Consider the following 27569-nt stretch of genomic DNA (forward strand, 5'->3'; position numbering starts at 1 on the left):
TAATAATAATAATAATAATAATAATAATAATAATAATAATAATAATAATAATAAATTATTGTTTTCAAAATAAAATTGAATATTATTTGAAAGTCATAATTTTTTTTGCAAAAATAGATAAATAAATAAACAACCATGAACTGAATTCGTCATGGAAACATATAACCCAATATTTGCAAGGTCTGATCAACTTAATCGACCATGGCACTATGGGAGTACAATAGACTGCATATTAAAGATGGAGGTAGCCACTGATTTTTGATTCCACATTTTAGACTATAGACATTCACTCCCCAAAAATGAATCACGGACATCTGGAACTGTTTCATGGTCGAGCAGAGAGAGGGGCAGGCTGTCCTCTGGTTGGTCCACTAAGAGGCAAAAAAGTTGGTTATCTACCCTATCCACGTCTTTTGACACCAACCCCGATTGGTGCCAGAACACAATAATCAGATGATTTCTGATGAGTGGTATTTGGCAACAATTAGGGAGGAAGAACTCCTTTTAAGAGGAAAATACCTCTGCTTACACTTGTTTTTTGTCGTGTTGTTTTTTTGTTTGTTTTTTAATTTCCCAGATGGCCTTATATTTTCGTCTATGCGATAAGTTTGTGTCGACATGTTATGCTGGTGCTTTCTGGTGCCTGCAGTTTCAGGGGGAGTGATCCCTCTTTCTGTGTTATTCAACATCCCCACACCTCCTGGCTCACTGACGTCACAAACTCTGGGTTAAAGGGGCCTGCAGCAGAGACAGGAACCCCGGAAAAATACTTGGTCGTCCCAACATGGCTAACCTACAGTTCTCTCTGAGAAAGAAGTGAAAGCGGATTTTTTTGTAAAAACGGTTTTTTACAATGTAACTAAACCAGTAGTGATGAAAAGGAAGACGTGCCCTTCTGCTTATGAAGTTATCACAGGACAGAACAAACAGGGTGTTAAATATGCAGCCTTTTAGTATAAATTAATGGTGCCCCCCGAAATAAATACACAAATAAATAAATAAATAAATTGGTGAATTTCAACAAAATGGTTTTTTTAAACAAAAAATGAGCATGATGTTTTTAAAATGGTTATATGCTAGATGTACTTTAATTAGTCCAGTAAATTAACAACACATTAATAAGTTATCTGAAGGAATTAAGTCCTGCTACCAGTGATATTCGAAAGCTTTATTAGTTTATTATTATTTTTATTACTCTTGTTGTGTCGTGTTAATATTGTCTTTTCAGCTCTTGTGTGTGTGTGTGTGTGGGTGGGTGGTGGTGGGTAGATTATCACAATTATCTCAATTTAATAATTTAATCCCAACATTAAACTGTATATAATCCCCCCCCCCCCCCCCCCCCCCACACACACACACACACACACACACACACACATTTCAACTCTGTGTGGGAGTCTTGACCGCTGTTTTTCCAGTCTCAACAGTGTCTCCTCTCCTTTCCCTGCTCTCACTAACACCTCCTCAGACACCGTGGCGCACTCAGAGACGGAAGAAGGGGAATAATAATAATTCCGGTGACACCAAATCATTATACTGTCGTCAGTGCAATAATTTCTTACAATTGAATTTTAGAAATAAAACAAGACAATTTTTCTCTCTTTTTTGGGGGCATTCACGTGGACTTGTTTTCATAACTCAACGGAGTTCATCTTTAAATTCGGCATATCTTACACACACAAACGATTATGCGTTCTAATATAATGTAAACTTTATTTGCTCTTTCACTCATGTATACCATGTTTCTGCATCACGATAAGCCACTGATGGCGGTAGTTAAACATATTAATCTGTCTGTAACAGACACCGAAACTTTCTTAAGATCATAACACACCTTAACTGTGTAAACCGTACTTATATATGAAGCATGTGTTTACCGATACTATGATTATTATTAATGACCAGATTCTTTTAACAGAGTTTGGTGGCAGCGTCTGCCGGGTACCGGAAGTGGCTTCGGCTAACTGTGAGCTAGCTTTACCCGGGATCCTTTGAATTTGCAAGCGTCAGTGTACGCAAAAGGGTTGGGCACGGAGTACAGTGAAAAGGAGGCATTTCGGAGTAGAAGTATGAGTGTTTTATATTTGTTTTATTTGATAAAGATTCAGGAAGTTTGAGGAAGTGCCTGGTTAAGATTTCCGTTAACACCCTAGCAGCGCTGCTAAGTTGAACTTTAACATCAGTGAGAAAACTTTTGCGACATTTGTGAGTACGTTGAGCCAGAAACATTTGTGTAGCACGTTATAAACTCTGTATAAACACTAAACTGTTGCTGTACGTATGGGGTTTAAATCTGCCATGTAACGGTCTGTTTAGTTTATTTTTTGTTCGATGTTTTTGGGGTTTTTTGCTGCATAGCTCAGAGCTCGGCTAAAGGCAAGCTAGCAAACAAACGCAGTCTAAAGAAAGCCCTTTACTGTCCCGTTTAAAGCGAAAACCGACAAAGCTATCACTGACAACAACCTGACACATACTCCGCAAGGTGGTTAGCTTTCTAACGTCTCAAACAGCTGCTTTTGCACAGGTAGCTCCACGCCTACTTGTGGAAGGTTTAAATCACAGCTGGCATGGCTCTGATTGGGCATGTCAGCTGTGAATAAACAAATGCTGATAACAGTTTTAACACCTCTGTAAACATTTTAACCATTATTCCCTCGACGTTTAGCGATTTAAAATGTACTCTTCTTGTTTTTTGACAGCATGGAGTACAGCGGTCCATTGGGCCACTCTCTGTCACCAGAGTCCACGGTGACCTCCCTACTATCCAGTTCAGGTTACCTGAGGAGCAGCCTGCTGCCTCCTCAACACGACACCAGCTTCAGATACAAAGACAGAGTGGGTGGGATTACTTTCCACAGCAGGAATGGACAGAATGAAGAAATCTCCCTTTGTTATTTTATCTGTTTCTGGGTTCTGTTCTGGGTGTTATCAGGAGAGCTTCTCTCCTGACAAATGATGATGTTCTCTTTTTGATTGTGACAGAGTTTAAAATTGTTTCATTTTCCAGTAAAACATTGAGGAAAAACTGGTAAATTCAGAAAAAAATATGTGAATTTGTTTTAAAAGAAAAGAGTAAATTCATGTGAAGTTCATGAGGAAGTGTGTGAGAGGTGTATGAGAGATAACTCAAACATTTATGTGAGAGGGAAAACATTTTTAAAAAGTCTGAAATTTGTTGTTCTTTTCTTATCAAAAACTTTAGTGATGAGGATTTTAAAACAGGAAGCCTACACTACTGTCTGATTGCAGGAGTATGACTCGGCTTCGGCGGCTCTGGACGCTTACATCAAAGACTTTGAGAGGAGTCGTCAGAACCGCGACTCGTCGTTGACTGGAAAGCTGGTTCTGCCACAGAACCTACCCTCCACTCCGTGCAGGCACAGAGTGGGCACGCTCAGAAACAAAGATGGTAGGTCCTGCTGAGGGTCAGGTATCTTATAACGTTGATATATCTTGGTGCTTTTTATGTCTTCTGTGGTTTTATGTTATCTGAGTGATTCATCTACATTGCATTTTTCTCTTTTTGTTTCAGTTCTTAGGGAGCGTTTGACCGAGAGAGAGCTAGACTTCCTGAACCTCCCCGTGAGCCCCCTCCATCACCGCGTTAACTGGGACAGACACTCCATGACAACAGATGAACTGCTGTCCGTCCCTTTCGACGGCTCGATGCCCATCACCCACACCACCGCCTTCATCCAAGGTTTTTACACATTTCATACTCAACCTTTAAACTCTTAAACACGTGTTTGTACATTTTTTAGTTTTCTTTGATCTGTATGATGTCATTAAGAGTAGGGATCTGTGATTTCGTAGAGTCCAAGACTGAAAATGTGGAGCTGGAAGTAAATGCATCCCTCACCATTTTTCTCAGTCTGAAGTTTTTAAATGTGACAATCAAGAATCTGCTCTTATACCAGTTCATTAAAAACATCTACAATGTAGTCTTCATTCATGTCATTAAATCCACCACTTTTACCTAAAAACATCCTGGCATCTGCCTTTAAACGCATAACTTCTGCAGCTCAGACTCTATAATCAACATTAAATAATCCATAGATGATTCAGTAATAACAGAAGTGATGACTTTTGCCTCACTCCTCTCCTCTGCTGGTCCAGACCTCCTGTCCTGGCCTGCAGCCTCCCAGACCTGCCCCTCATCTACCTGTAGACTCCTCCACCATCACTCTCTTCCACCGACGACGTCCAGGAGCTCCAGGTTTGAACTGCTTCCTTTCTCGTTCAGATCGACCAGGCATATTTCCTGGTCGATCTGAGTTATAGGTTATTACTTTCCCCTCCTCCCTAGGTGCAGAGACAGGCCGAGGGCCGCCACTTTTAAACCAGGTGCTCACATCAGCAGTTTTAAGGTGACCCTCACTGTCTTTTCTGGATTATTCTGAGACTGTAGCAGTGTCATAAACACAGTTGCTTCCCCTTTTCAGAGATCAGAGCAGGCCCCGGTATCCTCGTCGCTCCACCTCCCTCACTGGTTCACCAGTAACAAGGCTGACTTGGACTGTTCGGGAATCACCAGTGTGCCCGACCTGAAGTACCCAGCATGGCTCCAGGGGTGTGACCTCAGCGAGCCGCCTGCACAGTCAGATCTGTGGGACGACCACGGTAGCTTCCTCGACTACATATGCACAAACCTTCCAAGATGTCATAGTATTTCATCATCATTTAACAGATTGTGATTATTAATGTTAAAGATAAATCTATTAATAGGTTATTCTTTATTATTTTATATTAAGCAGCCCATCAGTGGGTAGAGTCATAAATATGAGCTTTTAAAACTGATCTAGTGAGGGGAAATGTTGAATTTGATATTGGACTGGGTGGGTGGAGTCTATCCCAGGGAAGTAATTTCACCATTAAACTATGACTATTTTCTGTTTATTTGAAAGGGTCATATTTGTTTTTTCCAGACGTTCTCCCACCTGGATCTCCCAGAACCAGAGCTCCATCCTGGGTAGCAGACCTGGAGAAAGATGAAGATCCTGACCAGACACCTGCAGAGGTGAGAGAAGCAGCTGCAGCGCAACTGTCAGTTGTATGGTCCTGCTGCTCTCGTTGTTCATGAAGACTGTAGAGCTTCTGTGGAACTGTGCTTTCCTCTGGACTCTTTGTGTGTTAAAGAACGCCTTATGATGTGGTCAAGTGCTCTAAATAAACCACATTCTGTCACATGTGTGTCCCAAAGGCAGAAAAAGAGCTTCATCGGTCAGTTGATGAAGTAATAGGTTTTCTCTGTGTGTGCTTAGGTTGGCAGCCAGCAGGCGCTCAGAGACCTGAGGCTTCAGTTTGCTGAACAGATTTCTTTGCTCACTACAGAGAGGAAGAGCTCAGACGTTGTGATGAACATGTACCAAGGTAAAAACACAAGTCTTTGAGTATGTAATGTTAAAAATTCGAGGTGTAAACAAAATAGGTCCGGAATTGTTCTCTGTAAATCACCACAAACATAACTTTCCGATCTCTATTCGTGTGACTTTCAGAAAATATAAATTAAAGTTAAAGTACAGTTAAAGGTTTACTGCTTTGACGCACAAAAGAGACCCAGTGACCATCACAGAGGCAAATCAGGGTTCCTGCAGGTCATTAAAAAGTTTAAAATCATGTAAAGCAAAGAGTTAAAATGACTGGGCTTCTTTGCTTGGGCTGATGGATAGATGGACTAATAACAGACAATACTCAGCTCTGAAAAACAAACTAATCCTAGAGTCGACGAAAAAAATACATTACATTGGATTATTGCACTGTTGAATATTGTTTAGTCATTCTTTACTCATTGATTGCATATCACGGAAGGCCATAATCACAATGACATCACTAACTGGGTTTGGATTCTGTATTCTGAAGGTGTTATTGCTTCAGATGCCAACATATTGTCTTTAGAGCCTGAAGTCACCACATTTCAGATATCAGTGTATGAGTGCATCACACACACTGACGGAGATGGCTGCTAATTAGTGCCAAGTAACACCCAAATTCAATTCTTCACTCACCTTCACTAGACCCCAGTGTTCTTAGACAATCTGTTCATACAATTAACTGCACAGCAGCCATATTAGATGCTCCAAAAGGCTCCAGCAGCACAAACAGGGTTCAGATGTTCAGGTCAGAGAACTGTTGGGGACTGACTCAATTCTGGAACTTGGGACTAAACAGAGATCTAAAACTAGCAGCTGTACAGAACGTGGTCAAGAGGTACAAGAGAAGATCCTCTTGAACATGAGACTGGCCAAATTCAATTCATATAGTCTTATTTTCTTATTTTTCCCCTTTCAACCACACCTCCTATGACAACCTTTCACTCTTTTAAACTTTTCTCTTTTTTGTTGTTGTTTTTGTTCTTTGCTAAACTTGTTTCTGATGTGTGTTCCCACCTGTCAGACAACAGGATCGAGTCTCTGATCCAGAAGGCGGACCAGGTGTTAAACTCTCTGTCTCGGAGTTCTGGACAAGCAGAGAGTCCTGCAGATCCAGGTAAAACCGGGATTCATTCAAAGGAGCAGGAAGTCTTTTACACTGAATAACACTTATACCAAAGTTTTTGTTGTTGTTGTTTTTTAAAGCACAGCTGTGTCTGGTTCTCGTTGTGACTGTTTAAGCAGACTTTAACTTATTACCAACAAGCTAGAAATGAAGCAGGTATCCGATCAGTTCTTTGTTTCTGTTGTTGTCAGTGAGTCCTGTGAAAACTGAGGAGCTGCTGCACCATTCTCCCTCACACTGTCCTCTGTGAGTAAGACTCATTTACACTTCTGGTGTGTTATGATCTGCTGCAACTCCACGCAGACTCATATATGTGGTGGCATTTTAACCCTGCAGAGACTCAGCAACAGGAGGCTGCACAGAGGAGCTGACTGACAGGGGAGCAGAGGTAGGTTTACTGTCATGTTCTACAATGTCAGCTAATTGTGTGATTTTCATTTATTCTCGTCTCCTGAGTGATGCCCAGATGTGAAACACATTAACCTTTCAGGTCAGTGGACAAGGCCTCCTACTGCAGTGAGCCTGTTTGACTCACTACAGTAGTTTTTCTTTGTATTCACATTAGACTGGTTGAATTTAAAGGCTTTTTAGGCAATATTAGTTTTTTCTTTTTAAACACAATAATTTACCTATTAAATATACGTTTAGCACTGGGGGTCTTATAAAGTAAATTCTGAATTTCTGTTTTGGATGGGTTGTAAATATTTTTCGTCACATAACTATGAGAACTTATTCATATTCCATCATTGGCACAATTTGTGTCTCTAAATATGTGATTTTTTTCTACCAAATGAAACTGTAATATTTCAAAAGTTGTGGCCCTTCTCATGTAAAAAGTAGTTGTGTTGATTGCTTCGGTTTTATTGTAATAACTTGAGCTAACTTGTGTAATTTTGTAATAAACAAGTATCACATAATCTGTATACAGTATTAGCTTGTGCTCATTGTGTCCCACTGTTATTCAGTTGATTCGCTGGTGTGATCATACATGTGTTGCAGAATGTTTGTGATAGCCTATTGGGTTTTTACAAACCAGATCAGCCCAGTTGTCAGGTTTTTTTTTCCTAAGGCTGAACAAATGAGTGCTAGTCAACTCAGTTGAAGGCCTTCTCTACATCTACTGGCAAAACAGTTGTTTCTGAAGCTAGTGTTGTTTGTAATATCCCCCTTTTGTTTGTGCTCTCCCAGGATTTGAGTCATGAAAACAGCATCTGGAAGCAGCCTGGTCCGGTGGAGGCTCTGAAACAGATGCTGTTCAGACTGCAGGCTGTGGAGGCGGAGCTTCAGCGACAACAGCAGCCACCAGCAGCTCTGACTCTCTCAGAGTGGCTGCTGACATCAGCAACACAGGTACAAGGAGCCAGGCTGGCTTGATACAGATCTTTAGAAAAAGTGGATAATAAAATGCTAATCTGTGTCTGAGTTTAACGTTTAAGGAAACAAGATTTAAATTATTAAGAGTCTGTTTGTGTTGCAGTGGTCTGTTGGTAACGCAGAGCTGCAGGAGCTGCAAGAGCTTCAGAGTTTTCCTGGTAGACCATCACTAGAGAGGTAACTGACTCCGATCAAGTTATTTATCCCTTTAGAAAGAATGTGGAGACTGGACTGATAACCTGTGCTTACAGTTTAAAGACAACTGCATCAAAGACACCACTTTTGCTTCAGGCAAAAATTAAAAGCATTATTTTACTCAAAACGTCACTAGAAACTATGTCAAGAAATCAAATGCCATCCTGTCTTGTAAGGCAAAGGGGGGTCCACACAGGAAACAACTAGCAATGATGTGGCAGCCAGCAACTAGAAACTCAGTGACATTTAGTAACTCATAGTGAGTATGGGCCGAATAACCACTGGTGATGCAAAGCAATACTACTACTACTGATGTTGATGATGATGATGATGATGATGATGATGATAATAATAATAAATTAAAATGTATTTTTGAAAACTCCAAGATAAGTCCTTTTGTTCTACTTTCAGATTTTAGATAAAAGACAGTCAGCTTCTGGGTGTGAATCCTGCGTTTTTCCGATGGCCAGCAGGGGGCAACATCTATGGCTGTTGAAACAAGTCAGAGTCTGTAGAAGTCTATGAGAAAGTGACCCAACATCTTACTTGACCTGTTACCTTAAGCTGGGCAAACACTGTGGGATTTTGCGTTATTCAGCTCCTGCTCAAACTGCACGACTGACTCGCAGGGGTTAGAAGTTCGTAGGTCACGTTGCAGGGTCTCTATGCTCTATGCTCTGATGCGACCTGAGTGCTTACACTGTGCGTCCATAATATGAAGGTTATAACAGAAAATCTGTCGCTCACTCTCCCTCTCTGTCTTTCACTCACTCACACAGACACGCACACCACCACCGTCAACTTTGCTAAATTGCTAATGAAAAACATTGATAAGGCAGCTGGGATTGATCAGCAATGTCCATCCAATTATTTTCACGGTTGTTGTGGTCGTGATAATTTTGTGAGGCCACATCGAAAAGGCTCGGATGAGCTTTCCAAAGTTCTACAAGTTGTGCCTCCATCGCTTGTGTCCAGATCACACGCTGCACTGCTGTGCTACTCTGTCTTTTCACTTTCATTTCTGTGTTTGTGCGTGCGCAGTGTGAGAGGCTGCGGTGACACCCTCACGACGGCCGACAGGATTTCAAACAGGTTTGATTTTCTTACGACCAAGCGATTGATTATTTGGGAGCTGGTCGTGAGGTGTTAATCGCTTCTGTTACCCCACGTATACTACGCGATGCACGACACACGATGAAGGCGAAACTCGGGCCGATCCCCAAAACGGTTGCACGACTGAAAAATCGGCTCAAAATGAGCCAAAAATCGCACCGTGTCTGCCCAGCATTAGTAAACACTTTCACGATGAGTTTATGGTCTCTGTTGCTAGTTTAAAGTCTTACTGAGTCAAATGTGATTATTAGGGCTGTGTGATATGACCAAAATCTCATATCCCGATATAAGACATCTATCATTCCGATAACGATATAAATCACAAAAATGTAACATTTTCTGTAAATTCTGTGAATCTCGGGCAGCTCGACTTGCATGAAGTGTTTTCAGCTGGGCGTCATGTACCTGGAGTTATGACTTTTAGCCGATGCATGAATTTATACATTTTTAGACATAAGTTGTAACGGCCGCGTTTTCTTTGTGAGTATTTATTACACGGCGTGCTGCGGGGAAAAGCCTGTTCTAACGTTTGAGTCTAAGGTTTATTTTTTAGCACCTGGCGGCTCTTTTTTGCTTCTCATCCGTAAACACTCCATACTCTTTCATGGGATTTAGTTTATTTTGAAAAGTCTCAACAGGATCTTGAGCTTTATTGTGGAAAGGTTAATATGCAAAACAAACAAGCGGATGGCGGAGCCACGCCATTGTTTTACCGTCGTGGTTGCTAACGACAACGTGTAAAAACAGTCGCTTGTCCGTCCGTAGTGTGGTTATATTAAATATAAGGGAAAGAGAGAACTTTAACAAATTAATATAACCACTACAATGACCATCAAAACGATGAAAAAATATTGCCGTAAACATTATATTTTTCCGCAATATGAAACGATAGACGTTTTTATATCGTCACCTGATATATATCGTTATATCGAACAGCCCTAGTGATTATTACATTTGAAGTAAAAGAAGGATCATAAAACAGGATGTAAGTTAGTGACTGACAAGTCATCCGGTGTCCTTCAGAGCCCTCAGTTCTCATGTTGGCATTCAGAAAGCTGAGGTGGTGGTGGCTCACAGTCCCGAGAAACAGAGTCCTCATCCATGGAGAACACACCTGCACTTTCATTCCCATAGGGTCTCCTCTTCCTCATCCTCACCCTCTTCTTCTAAGCCCAATAGTTCAAAAACAAGATTTCAAAAACTTGGGTGACATTAAACGCATCTTCATCCACCACCACAGTATGTACATCAGTTTGACTCCAGTTTAGGGTGAGTAAAGCATGCATGTTTTTCCTCCTCAGAGCTCTGCATCATCTGAACCGCCTGAAGATGCTGGTGGAAGAACCCAGACAGAAACACAGAGCGACAGAGGAAGAGAAGGACGACGACGAGGGGCGCTACTCGTCCTCATCTGTCGACAGACTGGTCTGTTCTCAGCAGGAACCCTCCAGAAACTGAACATTCAAAGGAAGCTCGCTGTGCCAAAAGCCTCAATAGTATCTGCACTGTGTTTGTGTATTTTTTTTATAAGAAAGTGCAATTTTTTAAACACTAATACAACTCAGTTTAAACTATACCCTAAACCTTTAGAGTCAGGAAGTTTCCTGGACTGTTCTCTTTCTCAGACTCTGAGGAAGAGTCAGAACACAGCGATAATTTAAAAGAAGAGAAGAAAACGTGAAGGACAGACTCCGAGACGAGAAAAACATGCCACATCTTTTATATTTTGAATGTGTCTCAGGGGTTTGTGAATGCAACAGTATGGATGGATGGGCTTGATGCTTGTTGGTGCACAGACCGTTTTGTATTGATGGGTTTCATTCTGTTTGTAGACAGACTGTTGGTGCCATAAAGATTTACACACACTCATTCCTGTTGAAAATGAAGAGGTTACCGGGCAGTGTTCAGCCAGAGGGAAGAAAGATCATCAGTGCTGTTGTCAGTGATAGCTTTTCAGTTCCTTGCAGGTAAAACTACAATAAATTGCTTTTGCTGTAGAAAAGATGTACACGTGGAAGCACAACGTGTACTACTGTGACAATCCAGTCCGATTTTCTGAAGACTCAAGACTCGTGGATTGAAAATTGAAGTATTGAGCCATGGGTTGGGGGGACCAGGGTGTTCAGATGTCTATCTTTATCTGGGACTGCACAGCATTTTTTATCAGGGAACGTTAAAAGTCACCAAAATTAACAACCTTTGCTGATTTTGTCGAATATCATAGAAACTAACAAAAAAAGAAGCAGAAAGATTTGAAGAAATGTTTTTTGTCTCTTTTGCTTGAGTTGTTGTTTTTTTGTTGGGTTTTTTTTGCAGAGGGAGGAAAAAGTTTGTGACACGGTAAATGTGTGTCGTAACTGAATAAAAATTACAATTGTCAGATATGGCTTTTTTTTTAAAAAGGATGCCAATTTGTAGCTCCACCCAAATGGAAACCCAAAAACTGTTAGCAGACAGAAGAAGAGCTGGGAAAAAAGCATAAATGAAGACTGTCACATGAGACCATGAGACTTACTCTCTCTATATATATATACATGCTAAATGATACTCTGATAACATTCAATTGATTGTATTTGTAAGTCAGATAAAGACCATTTCACTCAGAGTTGTTCTTCATACATCTTCAGGTTCAGGTTACCATAAGTAGATTTGTTCTGCAGCTGTGAGTCATCCGTCCTCACATGCACACTCAATACAGCCATAACAGACAAAAAATGTACATAATACAAAAAAAAAAAAAAAAAGATCAGCACATTTGAATCTGACAGTAAAACTAGGGGACGATCATTTAGAAAATTATCATTTTTCAACTAAAGGATGAAACCATCAGGAAAGACGCAAAGGTCAGAGCAGGAGTAATGCAATTTTCCCATGGACTAACAATCAGACTTTATTTATTGATCAGAGGAGTTGCCCCCTGCTAGGTCATTAGAAAGAATGCAGGTTCATAGTACTGCATCAGTTTCACTTTTCAAACATCAAAGACATGAAACCAGATGGTGTTTCCTCCATCCTCAGGATGACAGGACTCATACTGGCACAGAGGAACTTTAACCCTCTGATGCAGGAAGTATTTTTATTCACCTCGGGGTGAAGAAGACACTTGATGTTAAATGTTTAATGTGTGCTTCTAGCTGCTTGTCTTTGCACAGCTCTCATTAAACATGTTTTGGTTTACAACCTCCATGGTGTCACTTCTTTGATTAATACAACTAAAAGTTCACGTCAATCTCAGATATCGATCACTACTCAATCAGAAATCTTATGTTACGACCAGATGTTAACCCTCCCATCACTCCCTGCCGAGATCACAGTCTCCCCCTTGTGGTCAAAGGTCACACTCTGCACACTGTCCCTGTGGCCCTCCAAGCTGCTCACACTGCCAGAGTCTACCTCCACCAGTTTCACCAAACCGTCGCTGCTGGCAACCGCCAGCATCTTCCCTGAGTGGTTAAACGCCACTTGGTTGGCACTAAGCGGCCCGGTGTCTCCAGCGGCCATCGGCGATGTGGGTTTTCTTCATGTCCCACGTGTTGACGATGCCAGAAGAGTCACAGGAGGCCACCATGCTGGTCGCTGAGCTGAAGGCAGCATGGTTGCAGGGGTGATAATGTCCAAGAAAGGTGGTGGTGCAGACACCTAGCCTGGCATCCCACAGGGCGATGGTTTTGTCAGCGGAACAGGTGAGGAGGAGGTTGGAGGAAGGTAGGAAGCAGACGCTGTTGACGGAGGCGGTGTGTTGGCGCAGTGTGAGGCGACAGCGCTGGCTGTTCAGGTCCCACAGCTTGGCGGTTCTGTCAGCAGAGCAGGAGGCCAGGAAGTGACCACATGAGTGAAAGGAGCATGCCCAGGTGGGCTGGGCATGGCCAGAGAGCATCAGTACACAGCAGCCACGAGAGAAGTCCCAGAGCCGCACCTGCAGGAAGAAGTACACATCTGTAACCAATGAGGTGGGTTTATTCTGTGTTGTCATCAGGACCAACTTACTGTCATGTCTCCGCTGGTTGTCGCTAATTTTGATCCATCAGGGTGAAAGCTACAACCGGACAGCCAATCAGAGTGACCCTCACCAGTCAGCAGCATCTCACCCACCTGGCAACACAGTAGGTGACATCACACGTCAGTGCATCATCCAATCAGAGTGACCCTCACATGTCACCTCCCCACCTCCTCTTAGAGCTTTCACCTCCTCTCACCTTTTCTCTTTCTTCTGGGAGAACCCACAATCTCCAGGTGCTGTCATCACTGGCCGAGACAAGGATCAGTTTTCTTGGATGCAGGTCGATGCAGCTGATTGGCTGCTGATGCGCTCTTATAGAGCATGCGAGGCTGAAAGATGCGAAGCTTTTGTGAGAGTTCATTTGTTCCAGGTAGGCCCTTGGGAGCCCACTGCAGGGGGGGAACTCCGAGTCCTTCAGGCGTGCAGTGGTCTTTGCTGGTGGTTTCTCCTTCCTCCTCTCCTCCTTCACCTGCGCTGGTGTAGGGTCTGTGGTGCTTTGCAGTCTCTCTCTGTGGAAGCTGAGGAGCATCTTCTGCCTGACAGCTGTTTGGTATTTCTCCTCCAGCTGCCTGAGCACGGGGTCGTACGACTGCAGATGTTTCTTCAGTTGTTTGAAGTCCTCTGTGAGCCTCCTTTTGTCCTCGGAGACTCGCCGGTGCTGCAGCCGGTGAAAGTCCCGCTCCCTCTGTATCCTCACTAGGCTCGCTCCTGCACCCAGCACCTCCTCCCTGAGCAGCTCCGTCTCTGCGCGCACCGCCTCCAGCTCGCTCTGGAGGAGGCGTCGGTGTGTGAGAGCATCGGGGATGAAGTAGACCCCCGGGGCCGCCGTGGCTACGGTGTTCAGGGTGTCTGTGAGGCGCCTGAGCGCCGAGCCGTACCACTCCACCTCGAAGCGGCTCAGAGTCCGCGTCAGGCCGGCTCTGCGCAAGAAGTTCCTCAGGAAGTCGTCCACCGCCTCGGGGATGTTAGACAGAGTTTGCGCTTGTGGCGGTTCAGAATTTCTCTTGGGAGCTGCTGAGGAGGAGAGAGCCTCCTCAGACTTCTCCTCCTCTTCGTCCTCCTCAGCACTGCTCCTCTCCTCCACTTCCTCCGCTCCTCGTCTTGTGTCTGACATTTTCTCCCCTTCGCCTCAGAGCTTATTGTTTACGCGTTGCTATGGTATTAGCTCTGCGTTGCTTAGCGTGTTACCACGGTAACCGCGTGACCCCCTGCGTATGCGTTTGCTTAATAGGTTTTGTGGTTATTAAAATGCATACATATTTTACATTTTAAATGTTTTTAATTATTTGTTTTCATGCTTTCGTTTTTATTTCCTGTTTTTCCTTCAAGTGTTCTCCCTCTCTCTCGCATTCTCTCTCTCTCTCTCTCTCTCTCTCTCTCTCTCTCTCTCTCTATCTATCTATATATTTTTAAAATATATATATTTTTAAATATTGTAAAATATTGATTATACAAATATTACTTTCTCATCATAACGGTGTACATTTAAGAGGAAAAAAATGTAACTTACAGAGGTTATAAAGAAAAAGTCCTAAATTTTCACTTTAAAGTCATACGTTTGTAGTAATTTTCGGATATTAAAGACACATATATACAAGACGAAATAACTGTGATTTTATTTTTCAGTTGCTTTTAACACTTTTAACAGCTGTCTTTTTACTCCAGCACGTACACCACTTTTAACTACTAGAAGGGGTGAGATTTAGAGAGGAAAACACACACAAAAATGCTACATTCTTTGTAACATTTTTGCAGGTAACAGCTGGTATATCCGGCACAGGTGTATTGAGACGTGCTGACCGATAGAGGGCGCGCAGGATGCGCAGTGTGTGGCTGCGTTATACGTTAGCTCATCACATGACTGTCAGGAGGAAAAATAGAGCAGGAAGAGAGTTTTCTTTCTCTTTGTTGTTGTAAACATTTAGTTTTCACAATAAGACGGAAGAGCAGCTTTGTGCTCTGAAGATTCATGGATCTAAAAAAGTGCAATTCTGTTTCTGGGTGGTGACGGTTCACTTTCATGGTGCTGAAACCAAAGAAAAGACCAAGCCAAACTTCGCCTTAAATTTGCTTCATTTAAAATAATCTGGATTCTCCTCCGAGGTACGTAAATGTTAAGACGTGATTTTATGACTTATTATGTTATAGCATAATGAATGTTAATTCTGCCTGCATTTGGCCTGTTTAATGTGAGAGATTTTGTGTAATAGTGATTGTAACGTGTTCCAGTCGATTGTTCTGGTGGCACACTTGATGCTAAAATGAAGCTAACTGCAGTTCCTGTGTCTCTTCAGATTTACAATAATACATTTTCTGAAATCAGTCAATGTTGACATCGTTTGATGTTTGCTGGGATGGATTGTGAATCTGAGTTTAAACTTACATTTGCCGTGTGTACCAATTAAAGAGATGTTCAAATAGAGTCTGGCCGAAGTGTTTTTAGCAACAAAAAGCGGTGGAGGAAATCCAAATAAAACGGTTACATTTACAAAAATGATACTTTATATTTTGCTTCAGACTTTTAAGGATCTAAAGTACACTTTCTTTTTTCTTTTTTATAACTGTCGACGTCCCGCTGTGGATGCATAACGGTGATCTAATGTTGTTTTAAGTTAGCGGTCAGTGCATGAAGAGGAAGTGTTTTAGGTGAATTATTGCTAATGGAGTGAACGCTACTGAAGTTTAAAAAGAAATTGAGCAATATTACCTTTTACCTTCTTCATCCTTTAGTTGAGAAAAGTGACATTAAGTGGGTTAGATTGTCATGTTAATATTGTGATGTCAGTGTTTTGAAGTCTGTTAAATAATCGCTGACATACAGTAACTAAATACATTTACTCAAGTAGCTCTGCCTGTTTCACAGCTCAAAATAATCCTTTTTTAATTTTACTGTCTACTGTTTCATGTCACTTGTCTCAAACAACCTGCTTTAGCTCCTCCTACTTTAAGCCACCTTTCTTCTGATTGGCTGTCTTCTGTAAACAGAAATTCTGTGGCGAGATGACTAGAAATAAGGAAAATAGGTCCGCTTAATCTACTAAAATGTGTAGGAACTTTATACTGAGTAGCGGTGAAAAAGAGAACATTCTGTCTGCTTAAAATAATGTGCGGAAACTTTAAGGTGGTCTGAATCCTTTCTTCATCTACCTTATTTCTAAACATTTTCATGCAGTGATGTTTATAGACTTTTATTCTGAAGAAAATGTATCTGCACACTTAGTAACCTCAGTATTAGCAGAGGTTGTAAACTAATGTACCAAAAATAGCCCCCTTCAGGCACCCCCCCCCCCCCCCCCCCTGCAAAAAAAAAAAAAAGAAATCCCTGTGCACCTGTGCAGGTGCATGATCAGTTTCCTGGCTGGCTGACAGGCCACAAATGGTTCCTTCCTCTCACCCTCAGCACTGGAGCTCCATAAAATTATGTGCCGAGAGCAGGACTGTTCTCAAATAATAATGCATCTGCCCACTGGTATGAAATCAACCACCTTTCACCTGGTATAAGGAGAGCAACTTTGAGCTGAACTCAGGAAACCGAGGGGACCATGAAAAAACAGCAGAGTATTATTCTACCCTCTCAGTATAAATCAGGCCTAGGTAGAGAAAGTGGATAACTTCAAGTAACACCCTGCTGAAGAAATCCCATCAAGGCTTCTACAACCTCATGCGATTAAAGTACTTCAAACTCCTGCTCAGGGCGCTTAGGAATCTCTGCACTTCTGGGAAGGGTGCATCATTCCCTGGGCATGACCACTTATCCATCAGGAGGGTAGTTGATTCAGCTGAGAGAAGAGGATGTGTACTTCAGATGATGCAGATCTAGAGCCGAGAGGATCGCAGGAGATTCTTCCAGCCACCCTAACAGCTGACTGCCATTGGGGAGACACTACTGTGTGCTGTTTATATGCTGCCAGCACAGAAACAATATGGAGAAGCTTTGATCTTCATGCCATCAGACTGCTAAAGCCCACACCACCCACTACCTACACATTACTCAGCTACTCGGTGAGATCAATGGTTTGAATGTCTGTCAGCTAATATTAAAAGAAAAAGTTGATTGGAATTCTTGTGTTTATGTCTTCTTCTTTATTTGTGTACAGCCAGAGTGCTGGATATTATACTTGTATAAATGTGTATGTAAGAAATAATCTTAAAACCTGAAGTTAAATGTCTCTGTCTTTATACTTTCAAAGAACCAAATGACTACAGTAGACACAAACTGAATAATCATAATAAACGCTGACTTGTTCCCTGTAGGGTCAGAGGTCACCATGGGCTCTGCAGTGGAAAGGACAGATGAGCATGTGAGGGAGTATCTGATCTACCGTGGCTTCACCAACACTCTGAAACATCTGGACAACGACATAAAAGCTGACAAGGAGAAAGGCTTCAGGGTATGGCTGGCAGAAACGTTGTTTGATGTATTTCTGTTTCCTCACAGCCTCACAGTAAAATAGTCACATCATCTGGAAGTTGGAGAAAGGAGCTTGCAATGGTGTGAAGGGTTAACGAAAAAAGCTGCTATTTCAGGTTTTTGAAGACGTTTCTTCTTTCAGCAGAAAAAGGACACTGAATAACTTTTCATTATTTTTGTGCTGTGCAGGTGGATAAAATCATCGATCAGCTGCAGCAGTTTGTCCAGAGCTTTGACCTGGCTGGTCTGAAGGAATATTGGCTCTACCTGGATAAACGTCTGTTCAGCAGACTCGAGGATGTTTACAGATCCACCGTCAACAAGCTGAGGATCAGCCTGTACAGATACTACATCATCAACACCGTGCAGGTATCACCTCATGGAGAAATCAGACATCCTGCTGCGTGTTTCTGAAACAAAGATTTAAAAATCTATCTCGTCCTTCCAGAAAGGAAACCTGGAGAAGACTCAGGAGTTTTTCCAGAAGCAGGCGTCAGAGCTGCAGGGTCAGGCTGAGTGGCGTGATTGGTTCATCCTGCCATTTATCTCCTCCCCTGAGCAGAACTCCGCCTTCTGTCAGTACTTCTCCCGCCAGTGGTCTGACACCTTCCTGGTTTCACTGCATAACTTCCTGTCGGTGCTCTTCCAGTGTATGCATATCCTTGAGTTTGAAACACACAGCCAGCCTTAATATTCAACATGCTCTGACAATTTAGAGGCGGCCGCACTGATCTGCTGGAATTCAGTTTTCAGTCCTTAACTTGTTTCCCACCTCAGCCTGTCCTCCTCAGCTTCGATGCTGAAGTCCAGAAGATGACCTGCCTGATGGAGGAGAACGAACAGCTCCGTCAGCTGGTGAGAGAGTGCATTTCATTTTAAATTAAATCAATTTTGCATGAATAATGCAAATGTAGATTTGTTCAAAAAAGCTACAACTGATCCCGTCGTTTACTTTTAATCACCCGCCATGCAAATTAAGTCTCATTATTTAGCTTAAAAATTAATTTCAATGGGTTTCCAAAAGTTCTGTTTACTAATTAAAATCAAATCAAATCCTATTAATTCTCACTGTATTAATCCCATGATTTGGCCACCACTCCGTGCCACTTTATTAGGTACACCGTACTCCATTGAACCCCCTTTTGCCTTCAGAATCACTTAAATTCTTCATGGAATATTTGACAAATGTCCTCTGTTAGGTGGATATCAAGTGACTGTGGAGGCCATTTAGTATAGTGAACTCATTGTCCTGTTAAAGAAATCAGTTTGAGATGATTTGAACTTTGGAACATAGCAAATTGTCCCAAAACATCAATTGTAAAATGTTACATTGTGCTTGCGGAAATGGTTGACAGCAATGCTCAGGTAGGCTGTGACATTTAGTTGTTACTCATTGGGCCAAAAGTGTGCCTAGAAAATAATCTCCACACCTTCCTATCGGCTTGATGTAGCTGAGGCACTGACCTAAGCAAGACATTTCGATTGAGAAAAGCCACTCAGAGGATATTTTCTACTCTTCATCCCATTCTCTGTAAACCCTAGAGATAGAGGTTGCGTGGGAAAATCGCAGTAGATCAACCTGGCACCACCAACCACTCCACATTCAGAGTCAGTTAAATCCCATTTGTTCCTGATTCCGATGCTTTGTTTGAACTTCTGCCGGTCGTCTTGACCGTGTCCGTGTCTACGTGCTTAATTGCACTGAGTCGCTGCCATGTGATTGGTTTATTCCATTTTTGAACTAACAAAAAGTTGGACACTAGTACTTAAAAACATAGACTAAGTGTAAAAGTTTTTTCATGAAACAAAGTTTTAAAATGTGATGTGCTCCATGCTAAGCTGTAGTCAGGGTAGACGTCTGACCTGTCTGCTGTATCTTCGCCAGCTGTTCGCCCTGCAGACGGAGAGCCGGGATCAGAGGGATAGAGATGAGATGATCCACCACAAGCTGCCGACATACGTCCAGAACATGGACCGACTGGGAGACACTGAGCTGTGAGAGACTAACATCACTGTCTTTACTGATGACTAACCACAGCAAAGATGGCTGCCATTCTGTCCATTTTTAAACACTGCCAACATCATGATGCTTTTAACCATCAATAGTCAGCTCATTTCTAAAATTAATGCCATGCTTTAGTATTTTTATGGAAAAACTGGCGTATTGTGCTTGTATTTATCACTTTGAAACTCTTAATGTGTTTTGTGCTGTGAGTTGCAGATGGCAGCCATCTTAAACCTTAAAATATTAATCAAGATTTTTATCCATTGCAGCTTTGTGGTTTCGTTTGTTTTTATTTTGTTTTCTTAAGTTACATTTTAACACAAAGCACAGAATGAACATGGACTGATGTTAGCATGGTTCAGGCCTAAATGACAACTAAGGTTGTTGCACTTTTTGTGACAGTATTTATTTAATAAATGACGTAACCTCATATTTTCATATTCAGGCACTTTAAATCAAACAAAACTGAGTTATTTTATATTTATCCATATAAAAAAAACTATTTAAAACCATATTTTAGCTAACGTATTGTTGCCAAAAATGCCAAAATATTTATGCTGTTGCAGTATTTAAACTGTGTGCTGTAATGCGGTTGATGTTTCACAATAAACAATTCACCTGATGAATTGTTCCATTGAGCCATTTTTTTTTTTTTTTTTTTTTTTTTTTTGTTAAACTTCCAGGCGATCGATAGACCGGGCCAGCAAATACACTTCCCCAATAAACTTTAAAATACTCTAAAAAAATGTGATTGACAGAAGTATCTTTTAAGAAGTTAGTTAAAGCTCCTCATCTGGATCGTTGACGGGGCTTGAATCGATGTTGGACCCGATCTGAAATGGACCCAGAAAAAACCCAAACTCAACACACTTTTTATTTTAATGGATGCTAAGAGGTTAGTTGGCTGATGATGGCTGATGATAAGGCAACCTAACTTTTGCAGTAAGTGTTGTTAGACAATTACACATTCATTATTTCCTCTTCAAATGAATAATTCAATGCATGATGGTGATAAACCACACCCACCAAGTATTATACACAAAAATGGTCTTGACAACAAACACATGGTGACCCATTTGGTTCTGAAGTGGACTGAAGAAGACCTCTAACAAGAAGCCCTTGGATCCATTCATTTTCTTCTGCTTATCCAGTTCAAGGTCGTGGCTGTGCTAAAGCCTGTCCCAGCTGCCATAGTGCCACAGGGCAAGAGGTGGGGTTAACTCTGGAAAGGCAGCCAGACTGTCCCAGGACCAACACAGAGAGACGGACAACAATTCATACTCACATTCATACCTAAGGTTTTTGCATTACCAATTAACCTAATTCCATGCATGTTTTTGGACTCCAGGAGGAAGCCAGAATTCCTGGAGAAAACCCACGCAGATACTGGAAGAACATATAAACTGGAACTCCGCACAGAAAGCCTGCAACCAGATGGTGGATTTGAACCCAGGGCGTTCTTGCTGTGAGGCAGCAGTGCTAACCGGTGAAGCAAAATCCTCGTGGTTCTGAAGTGGATTTATGAAGACTTTTACCAGGGAGCACTGACTTGATTTTCTACTTTTTTGGAGTAACTAAAATACAGTAGACCCAAAAAGATCTTGACCAGAGATCACTGATAACAAAGCCACGATACCCCACTTGATTCTGAGTAACTGAGAAGCCTGGGGACCAATAAAGATCTCTACCAGGAAGCAAAGGAGCCCTGGCAACAAAGACTATGTCTCCCACCTATTCACAGGAAGAAGCAACACATCTTTGGCTGAGGATCTCAGACTGCACATAGGTTTTTGGGCCAACCCCCCCTTCCTCAAAAAAAGCTACTTTCGTCTGTGCCCTTGTCAGAAGAGGTCACCACAGCTCTGCATCTTTGATTTGGCAGTTTTATGTTGGATTCCCTTACTGAAACAAGGGGATTTGTGTCTCAATACACTAAAATCTCACGCACGGTTATGAAGAGAATTAGAAAAATTCTTCAAAATTGAAAAACCAACTGGTAAGCATAGTAGTAAGGGTAGAAAAAAAGAAGTTTTTTAGGCAGTCAAAAGTCTAACCTTATTTTTTACTTACTGAAAATATAAAAGTTTTAATGACCTAAGTATCTTTGATAGTGATTGGTCCATTTATAGAGGTCTCTTTTGGAAAGTCATAGCAAGACTGGACAGAAATGGCCTGTCACACCTTTGTTTTGATATGGTGCAAACAGTGTTGTTGCTTCATAGTGAGAACTGCTCTATAAGTCCAATGAACAGCAACCGGCGAACCAGCAGCACGGTCATTGAAACCCCACGAACTATTGATGCTCATGGGGTCGAAAGGCTTGCTGGCAAAGAGCTACAAATCATTGAAGACCTTGATGCTACTTTTTGTCAGAAAGTGTCAGAACACACATAGTGCAGCTCTACTTGTTGAAAATGGACGTGTATAGCTGTAGACCAGTCAGTTTACACATGTGGACACCTGTCCACCAGCGAATGTTCACCCAACTGGACAAGTGAGCAGTGCAAAAGGATAAATGCCAGATGCATGTTCATCATGTGCTTAAAAAGGAAGAGATGGCAATTATGTGATCAAGACAAGTCGGCATAGCCAGTATGATATCTTGGGTTCTGGTGTTTATTGTGCTCACTTTAACTATCCAAAAATTGTCGCAAAACTCATACCCTTTCATGGCAATGGCATTTGCTGATAGCTGTGGTCTCTTTGCTTGGATTCACTGTAGTAGTATGCTGTTTTAAAACTTCCTTTCTTTTATTCTCTTTGTAGGGACTTAGTGACGAGCCAGCGAGCTGTCAGCACTGCCACCACCCCTACCAGAAACTTCTTCTCAACATTCCTACCACAAGGCAGACGAGCCCCAGGGAAACCAATGCAAGCCATCTCTGGGTCCTCACCAAGCCAGGCAGCAATGGGCAGGAAGGACCCACTGAGTAATCAGGTGAGCACAAGGAATTGCCAAATTCACAGATTTAAAAAAAGACCTTGACTCACAGACTGGATGGTTGTTTTTTTAACAAAATTGGGTTTTTTGCAACTAGTGAGTCAGAGACAGGTCATCTTATGTTCAAAAGCTGATGATTGTATATGGAAAGTGAAAGACCCTTCACTTTAGAAATTTGGTACTTGGGACAGTATACCTTCTTCTGAGTTACCATCTCATCAGGAAGATGATAAAGACTAACAAACCCTAATAAAGAAATGTCTCCAACTAGTTGGACTTTGATGCTAGTTTCTAATGTTGGCCTAGCAGTCTACATAGTCAAATGTATGGGGTATCTGGTTGTTGTTATGGGCTATTTGGCAACATGTACAACTGTTGTAAGAGCTTGGATTGTATTGTCAGTAACAAGTCAGACTTGTTCCTGTTGGAACTTAGTTGGGGAGATTTGGACACCTCTTATGTGAGGTGTGTCAGGCACACACAGGAGACTCCCAACACAGATCCAGGACACACCAGAGAGGTCAAGTCTTTTAATTGGCTTGGGAAGATACAAAAAAAGCTGAAGTCAGGAGTAAGGGAGGCCTAGGCATCTTTGCTTATACTACCAATGTGATCTGGACCCAGATTAGTGATAGAAAATGGATAGGAAATGGCAAAGATTCATGATGTACAATGGGCGGTAACCAACCTGTCCAATAAGAGATGTCTGTTAAGGACTCTGCAGCAGACTAAACTTCACACTGATTCAGGATCGAGGCTTGATTGGGTTCATTGGGTGTGTCCATTAGTATAATAAATATTGGGTAATGAATTTGATATTTTAATTATTTTCTACCACAAAGTTTGAAAATCATTCCCTCAGAGAGTAATAGCAAGCTGCACTCGTGTTCCAGTTTTCTACATCTACGGTTGTAATCATTTCCATCTTTTTTAGCCTGTGAAATCTAAAGAAGCAGGCCAAGTTAAGGAGGTGAAGCCAGCATCTACCCAGTCATCAACCAGTGAACCAGTGAGCTCCCAGTCCCAGCTGTCTACAAACCAGTCAGGGAACCAGAATTCGAGACACAAAAGAATCCAAGATCATGAGAAGGAGAGGAAGGAGCTTTTCTCCAAACCACCACCACAGGTATAGTTGCATCCTTTAGATATGCAACAAATGCGATGCCCTTAGTCTTACCTTACCTGTGGAGGTAAAGGTCAGCTATGTTCAAACAGTTTTGCGAGTGGTCAACCTGCACTTTGAATTAGTATGCTGGAAGACAATAATTTTTTGGTCTGGTGAGCCCTTTCATGTGTTATCTTCAGACATCAGAGAAGAAAGGGGAGCTGGGGGAGGTGGAGCCTCCCATTGAGTCCTCAAGTGAACCTACCGATTCCTCAAACAGCAGAAGCTGCGGTGCAAGCCAAGAGGAACCTCCCTTCATTAAACTCAGCCAGGAGGAGTACGGAGAACACCACTCATCCATCATGCACTGCAGGTCTGTCTGTCACAATTCACCCACTTTAAGGATAAAAACAAAAACTCAGCCTTAATTAGTTTTTTTTTCTTTCTGTTGCCCTTCGCTTGTTTTCAAGGGTTGACTGTTCTGGTCGCCGTGTCGCTAGCTTGGATGTTGACGGAGTCATCAAGGTAAACCTGCATTTCATAGTCTTCAAGCTACGGTATTCTAACAGCATATACTGACAGGAAAACTCATGAAAGACTTCTTCCTCTGCCCCTCCTACTCCGTCAGGTGTGGTCGTTCAACCCCATCATGCAGACCAAAGCCACCATCATGTCCAAATCTCCTCTAATGTCTCTGGAGTGGGCCACCAAACCAGACCGACTGGTAGCAGTGTTTACTTTCAGATACATTGATTTTATAAATATTCTGATAAGGTAACATTTTACCATGCACTAGGTCACCAATGATCCACCTAACGTTACGGTTAGGATTTCGTTACTTGTTTTCAGACAGTTGTCTCTAGTGCAATGCATACAGAACAATTGCACTGCCAAAATTAATTTGCAAGACTTAATTTGAAAGGTAAAATCTCTTAGTTCCTTGATATTTGCCTATTTAGCACTAGTCAAAACAAAAACCCAACCCTAAGCCTAAACCCCAAGGTTGCTTGTGACCTAGTTGATACACCAAACACATCTGTCCAACAGTAAAATGTATGTTTGCATGTGTGTGTGATCAGTTGTTATTAGGCAGCGGCGTTGGCACAGTACGGTTGTATGATACGGAAGCCAAGAAGAATCTCTATGAGATGAACATCGACGAGGCTCATCCACGGTAAACCTGCACCCTGGAGCTCCTCACTAACATAATTAGGACCAATTTCTGCCTCTTTGTTGGCTTTGTATTGCATGAAAGTGCCTCCTTGCTGAGACAAAAAAAGTGTCTAAAAGCTGCAGCTCAGGAACTCAGAAGTTTTTATGGAGCGCTAAACTGAAAATCTGATCCAAACGTGGTTATGTTTCAGTATCAGTAATGTTGTTATGTGCCAAAATTAATGTTAACCCATCCGATAGTGATGGAGCTAAAATGGGCGGTGCTCTTTTATTTTATTACATTATAATTACATTACAAATTGAATGGAACTACGTCCATAAACTAGATTTACTGTGTCTTCAACAGTCGAGGTCATCTCCATATGAGAATGTATTTTTCTGCCTTTCAGTATCTTGTCTTTAGCCTGCAGCCCCAGCGGTTCATCATTCGTCTGTTCAGCTGCAGCTCACAGTCGATCTGGAAGTGGCGAGTCTGCTCCTCGACTTCCCATAACGGTGTCTGGTCAGCTGCTGCTATGGGACACCAAGACTGTCAAACAGCAGGTGGTTAACTGATCATTTAGCTAATATGTCTGCACATCAGTCCAAGACCAGGAACAGGAACCACTGGGTTTAAAGAATGTGTATTTAAAACCCCAGCTGTAGCAGAAAACTGGAGCAATATAAACTCCAACTGCACAGACTGAGTCAAGGCGTCCAGTTCAGGTAGCTGACGTGAAGCCTCAGGGAGCTAGCAGCTCAGAGGGCAACCATGTGTTAATCAAAGTGGCCACACCCTTAATTTTAAGCTGCAATGGGGGTCAAAATGGTTTATGTATAAACACATTCATACACAGTAGTGTTATGACCTTTAGAGGCAAAACTGCTTTTTAGCAGGCTGTAAATGTATTTATTTCTCCTGTAAAGCTGGACGTTTTACGCCAAAAAGGTTCTATGGCAGGGGTGGCAAACTCCAGGCCTCGAGAGCCGGTGTCCTGCAGGTTTTAGATGTGTCCTTGATCCATCACAGCTGATTTAAATCGCTAAATTACCTCCCCAACATGTCTTGAAGTTCTCCAGAAGCTCGGTAATTAACTAATCATTTGATTCAGGTGTGTTGACCCAGGGTGTTATCTAAAACCTGCAGGACATTGGCTCTCGAGGCCTGGAGTTTGCTACCCCTGGTCTATGGGACTGATTCACTGCTAGAGTGAGCCTCCAGTGGACATGATTAGAGCTGCAGTTTTTGGCACTTCAGCCCTATAGGTGCTGCTTAAACTGTGTTTGCACATTTTAAACAGGCTACCTGACTGCTCTGGCAAACCTGAAACCTGTTTCCAAGAAAGGTTTGGGTATTAACTCAACTTTTCCTCTGTTATGTGCCTGCCTATGAGCTCCAATTCAGTTTCCTTGACAGTTACAGTTAAACTAGTTAAACTGCTCTTTTTATTTCCTGCCTGTAGCATAATGTTCTGACTTTCTGTCTTTCAGCTCCAGTTCTCTTTGGAGCCAGAACCAGTAGCCATAAACTGCACAGCCTTCAATCACAATGGAAACCTGCTGGTGACTGGAGCCGCTGACGGAGTCATCAGACTGTTTGGTCTGCGTTCATACTCGATTCATCCAAAGATTATTTTCAAGGAGGATTAATCTGTGGCCTCTTTGCTGTCACTTACCAAAACCCAAGTAAGTTAAATACATTTCTGTCCTCTGTCTTCTGTAGATATGCAGCGGTATGAGAGCGCGATGAGCTGGAGAGCTCATGATGGGGAAGTTTACAGTGTGGAGTTCAGCTATGATGAAAATACCGTCTTCAGCATCGGAGAAGATGGCAAGGTGCGTGAAAGCCAGAACTAGTGTAGCTCCGTCTGTTCTCCTTATGTTACTCAGGAAAGTCAAGAAAGTGTGTGTGTGTGTGTGTGTGTGTGTGTGTGTGTGTGTGTGTGTGTGTGTGTGTGTGTGTGTGCGCATGCAGTTTATCCAGTGGAACATCCATCGCTGTGGGGTTAAGCAGTCGGAGCAGATTTTACCTCAGGACGCCACCGGGCCCTTCGTCCTGTCGGGGTACAGCGGCTACAAACAAGTAAGCAGACCTGCTGGTTAATTTTCAAGACAGCACTTCATTTGATTTCATGACCAAAGCTCGCTAGAAAACATTGAATTCTACAAAGCAAATTAAACTCTGTTCATAAGAAAAAAAATTTTATAGTTCAAAGAAGTAAAATCACCAAAGTAAACAATTTGGGGTGCTTTTTTCTAACTTGGTGATATAATTCTTGTTCAGGTTCAAGTCCCTCGAGGTCGACTCTTCACGTTTGACTCTGAAGGTCAACACGTCCTGACCTGTTCTAGCTCCGGTGGACTCATATACAGAGTGAGTACACCTTCATGTCTGTCTGTAAGTAAGTAAGCAAGCATTCTTTAATGCTTTAAATGTGTTTTGTATTTTAAAAAATTTCCTGGTCCCCTCTCTTCCAGCTGGCCAGTGGGGAGTCAGCTCTGGAGAGGGTGCTGTCACTGGGGGGGCATAAAGCACCAGTGGTGACCGTCGACTGGTGCTCAGCAGTGGACTGCGGCACCTGCCTGACAGCCTCCATGGACGGGAAAATCAAACTGAGCACGCTTCTAGCACAGAAGTCCTGACTGGGGACCTAACGGAGGTCCTCTGTTCTTGTGTATCTGTGCAGAGATGAAAGGAAGACTCGAGGAATGTTTCATGATACAAACAAACCTGTTTTTAAATCAAATTAGGATTAAAATCTCACTGAAGGTTCCACC

General features: G+C 42.2%; 2 protein-coding genes and 1 pseudogene across 9 annotated transcripts; 2 read left to right on the forward strand and 1 right to left on the reverse strand.

Moving 5' to 3' along the window:
- Positions 1 to 372: 372 nt before the first annotated feature.
- cUnh18orf54 (chromosome Un C18orf54 homolog) lies at positions 373 to 11557 on the forward strand. 7 transcript variants are annotated; one of them, XM_082541649.1, is made up of 16 exons: positions 373 to 2209; positions 2359 to 2524; positions 2700 to 2835; positions 3250 to 3409; positions 3533 to 3700; positions 4117 to 4216; positions 4307 to 4367; positions 4443 to 4620; positions 4926 to 5017; positions 5262 to 5370; positions 6394 to 6486; positions 6687 to 6741; positions 6832 to 6883; positions 7684 to 7845; positions 7973 to 8046; positions 10479 to 11557. In XM_082541649.1, the coding sequence occupies exons 3-16, from the start codon at positions 2701 to 2703 to the stop codon at positions 10633 to 10635; spliced, it is 1596 nt and encodes a 531-aa protein (XP_082397775.1). In that variant the 5' UTR covers positions 373 to 2209; positions 2359 to 2524; position 2700; the 3' UTR covers positions 10636 to 11557. The 7 variants fall into 7 exon arrangements, with proteins under 7 accessions (XP_082397775.1, XP_082397778.1, XP_082397776.1 ...); XM_082541652.1 differs by having other exon boundaries at positions 2359 to 2482; XM_082541650.1 differs by having other exon boundaries at positions 2432 to 2524.
- A 107-nt stretch (positions 11558 to 11664) lies between these two features.
- LOC309711371 lies at positions 11665 to 14685 on the reverse strand (annotated as a pseudogene). Its single transcript, XR_014280660.1, has 3 exons — positions 13374 to 14685; positions 13165 to 13269; positions 11665 to 13093 (listed from the first exon to the last, which is right to left on the reverse strand). The product of XR_014280660.1 is annotated as an uncharacterized misc_RNA (transcript).
- Positions 14686 to 14956: 271 nt separating this feature from the next.
- wdr91 (WD repeat domain 91) lies at positions 14957 to 27565 on the forward strand. The gene is made up of 18 exons (XM_082541642.1): positions 14957 to 15280; positions 17432 to 17568; positions 17778 to 17957; positions 18037 to 18243; positions 18360 to 18443; positions 19474 to 19583; positions 22360 to 22531; positions 23469 to 23660; positions 23840 to 24012; positions 24110 to 24164; positions 24268 to 24363; positions 24719 to 24813; positions 25202 to 25355; positions 26283 to 26391; positions 26515 to 26627; positions 26767 to 26874; positions 27076 to 27165; positions 27270 to 27565. The coding sequence occupies exons 2-18, from the start codon at positions 17446 to 17448 to the stop codon at positions 27432 to 27434; spliced, it is 2226 nt and encodes a 741-aa protein (XP_082397768.1). The 5' UTR covers positions 14957 to 15280; positions 17432 to 17445; the 3' UTR covers positions 27435 to 27565.
- Positions 27566 to 27569: the final 4 nt, after the last annotated feature.

This window comes from Aulonocara stuartgranti, assembly GCF_965226115.1.
Source record: "Aulonocara stuartgranti genome assembly, chromosome: 7".
NCBI lineage: Eukaryota > Metazoa > Chordata > Actinopteri > Cichliformes > Cichlidae > Aulonocara > Aulonocara stuartgranti.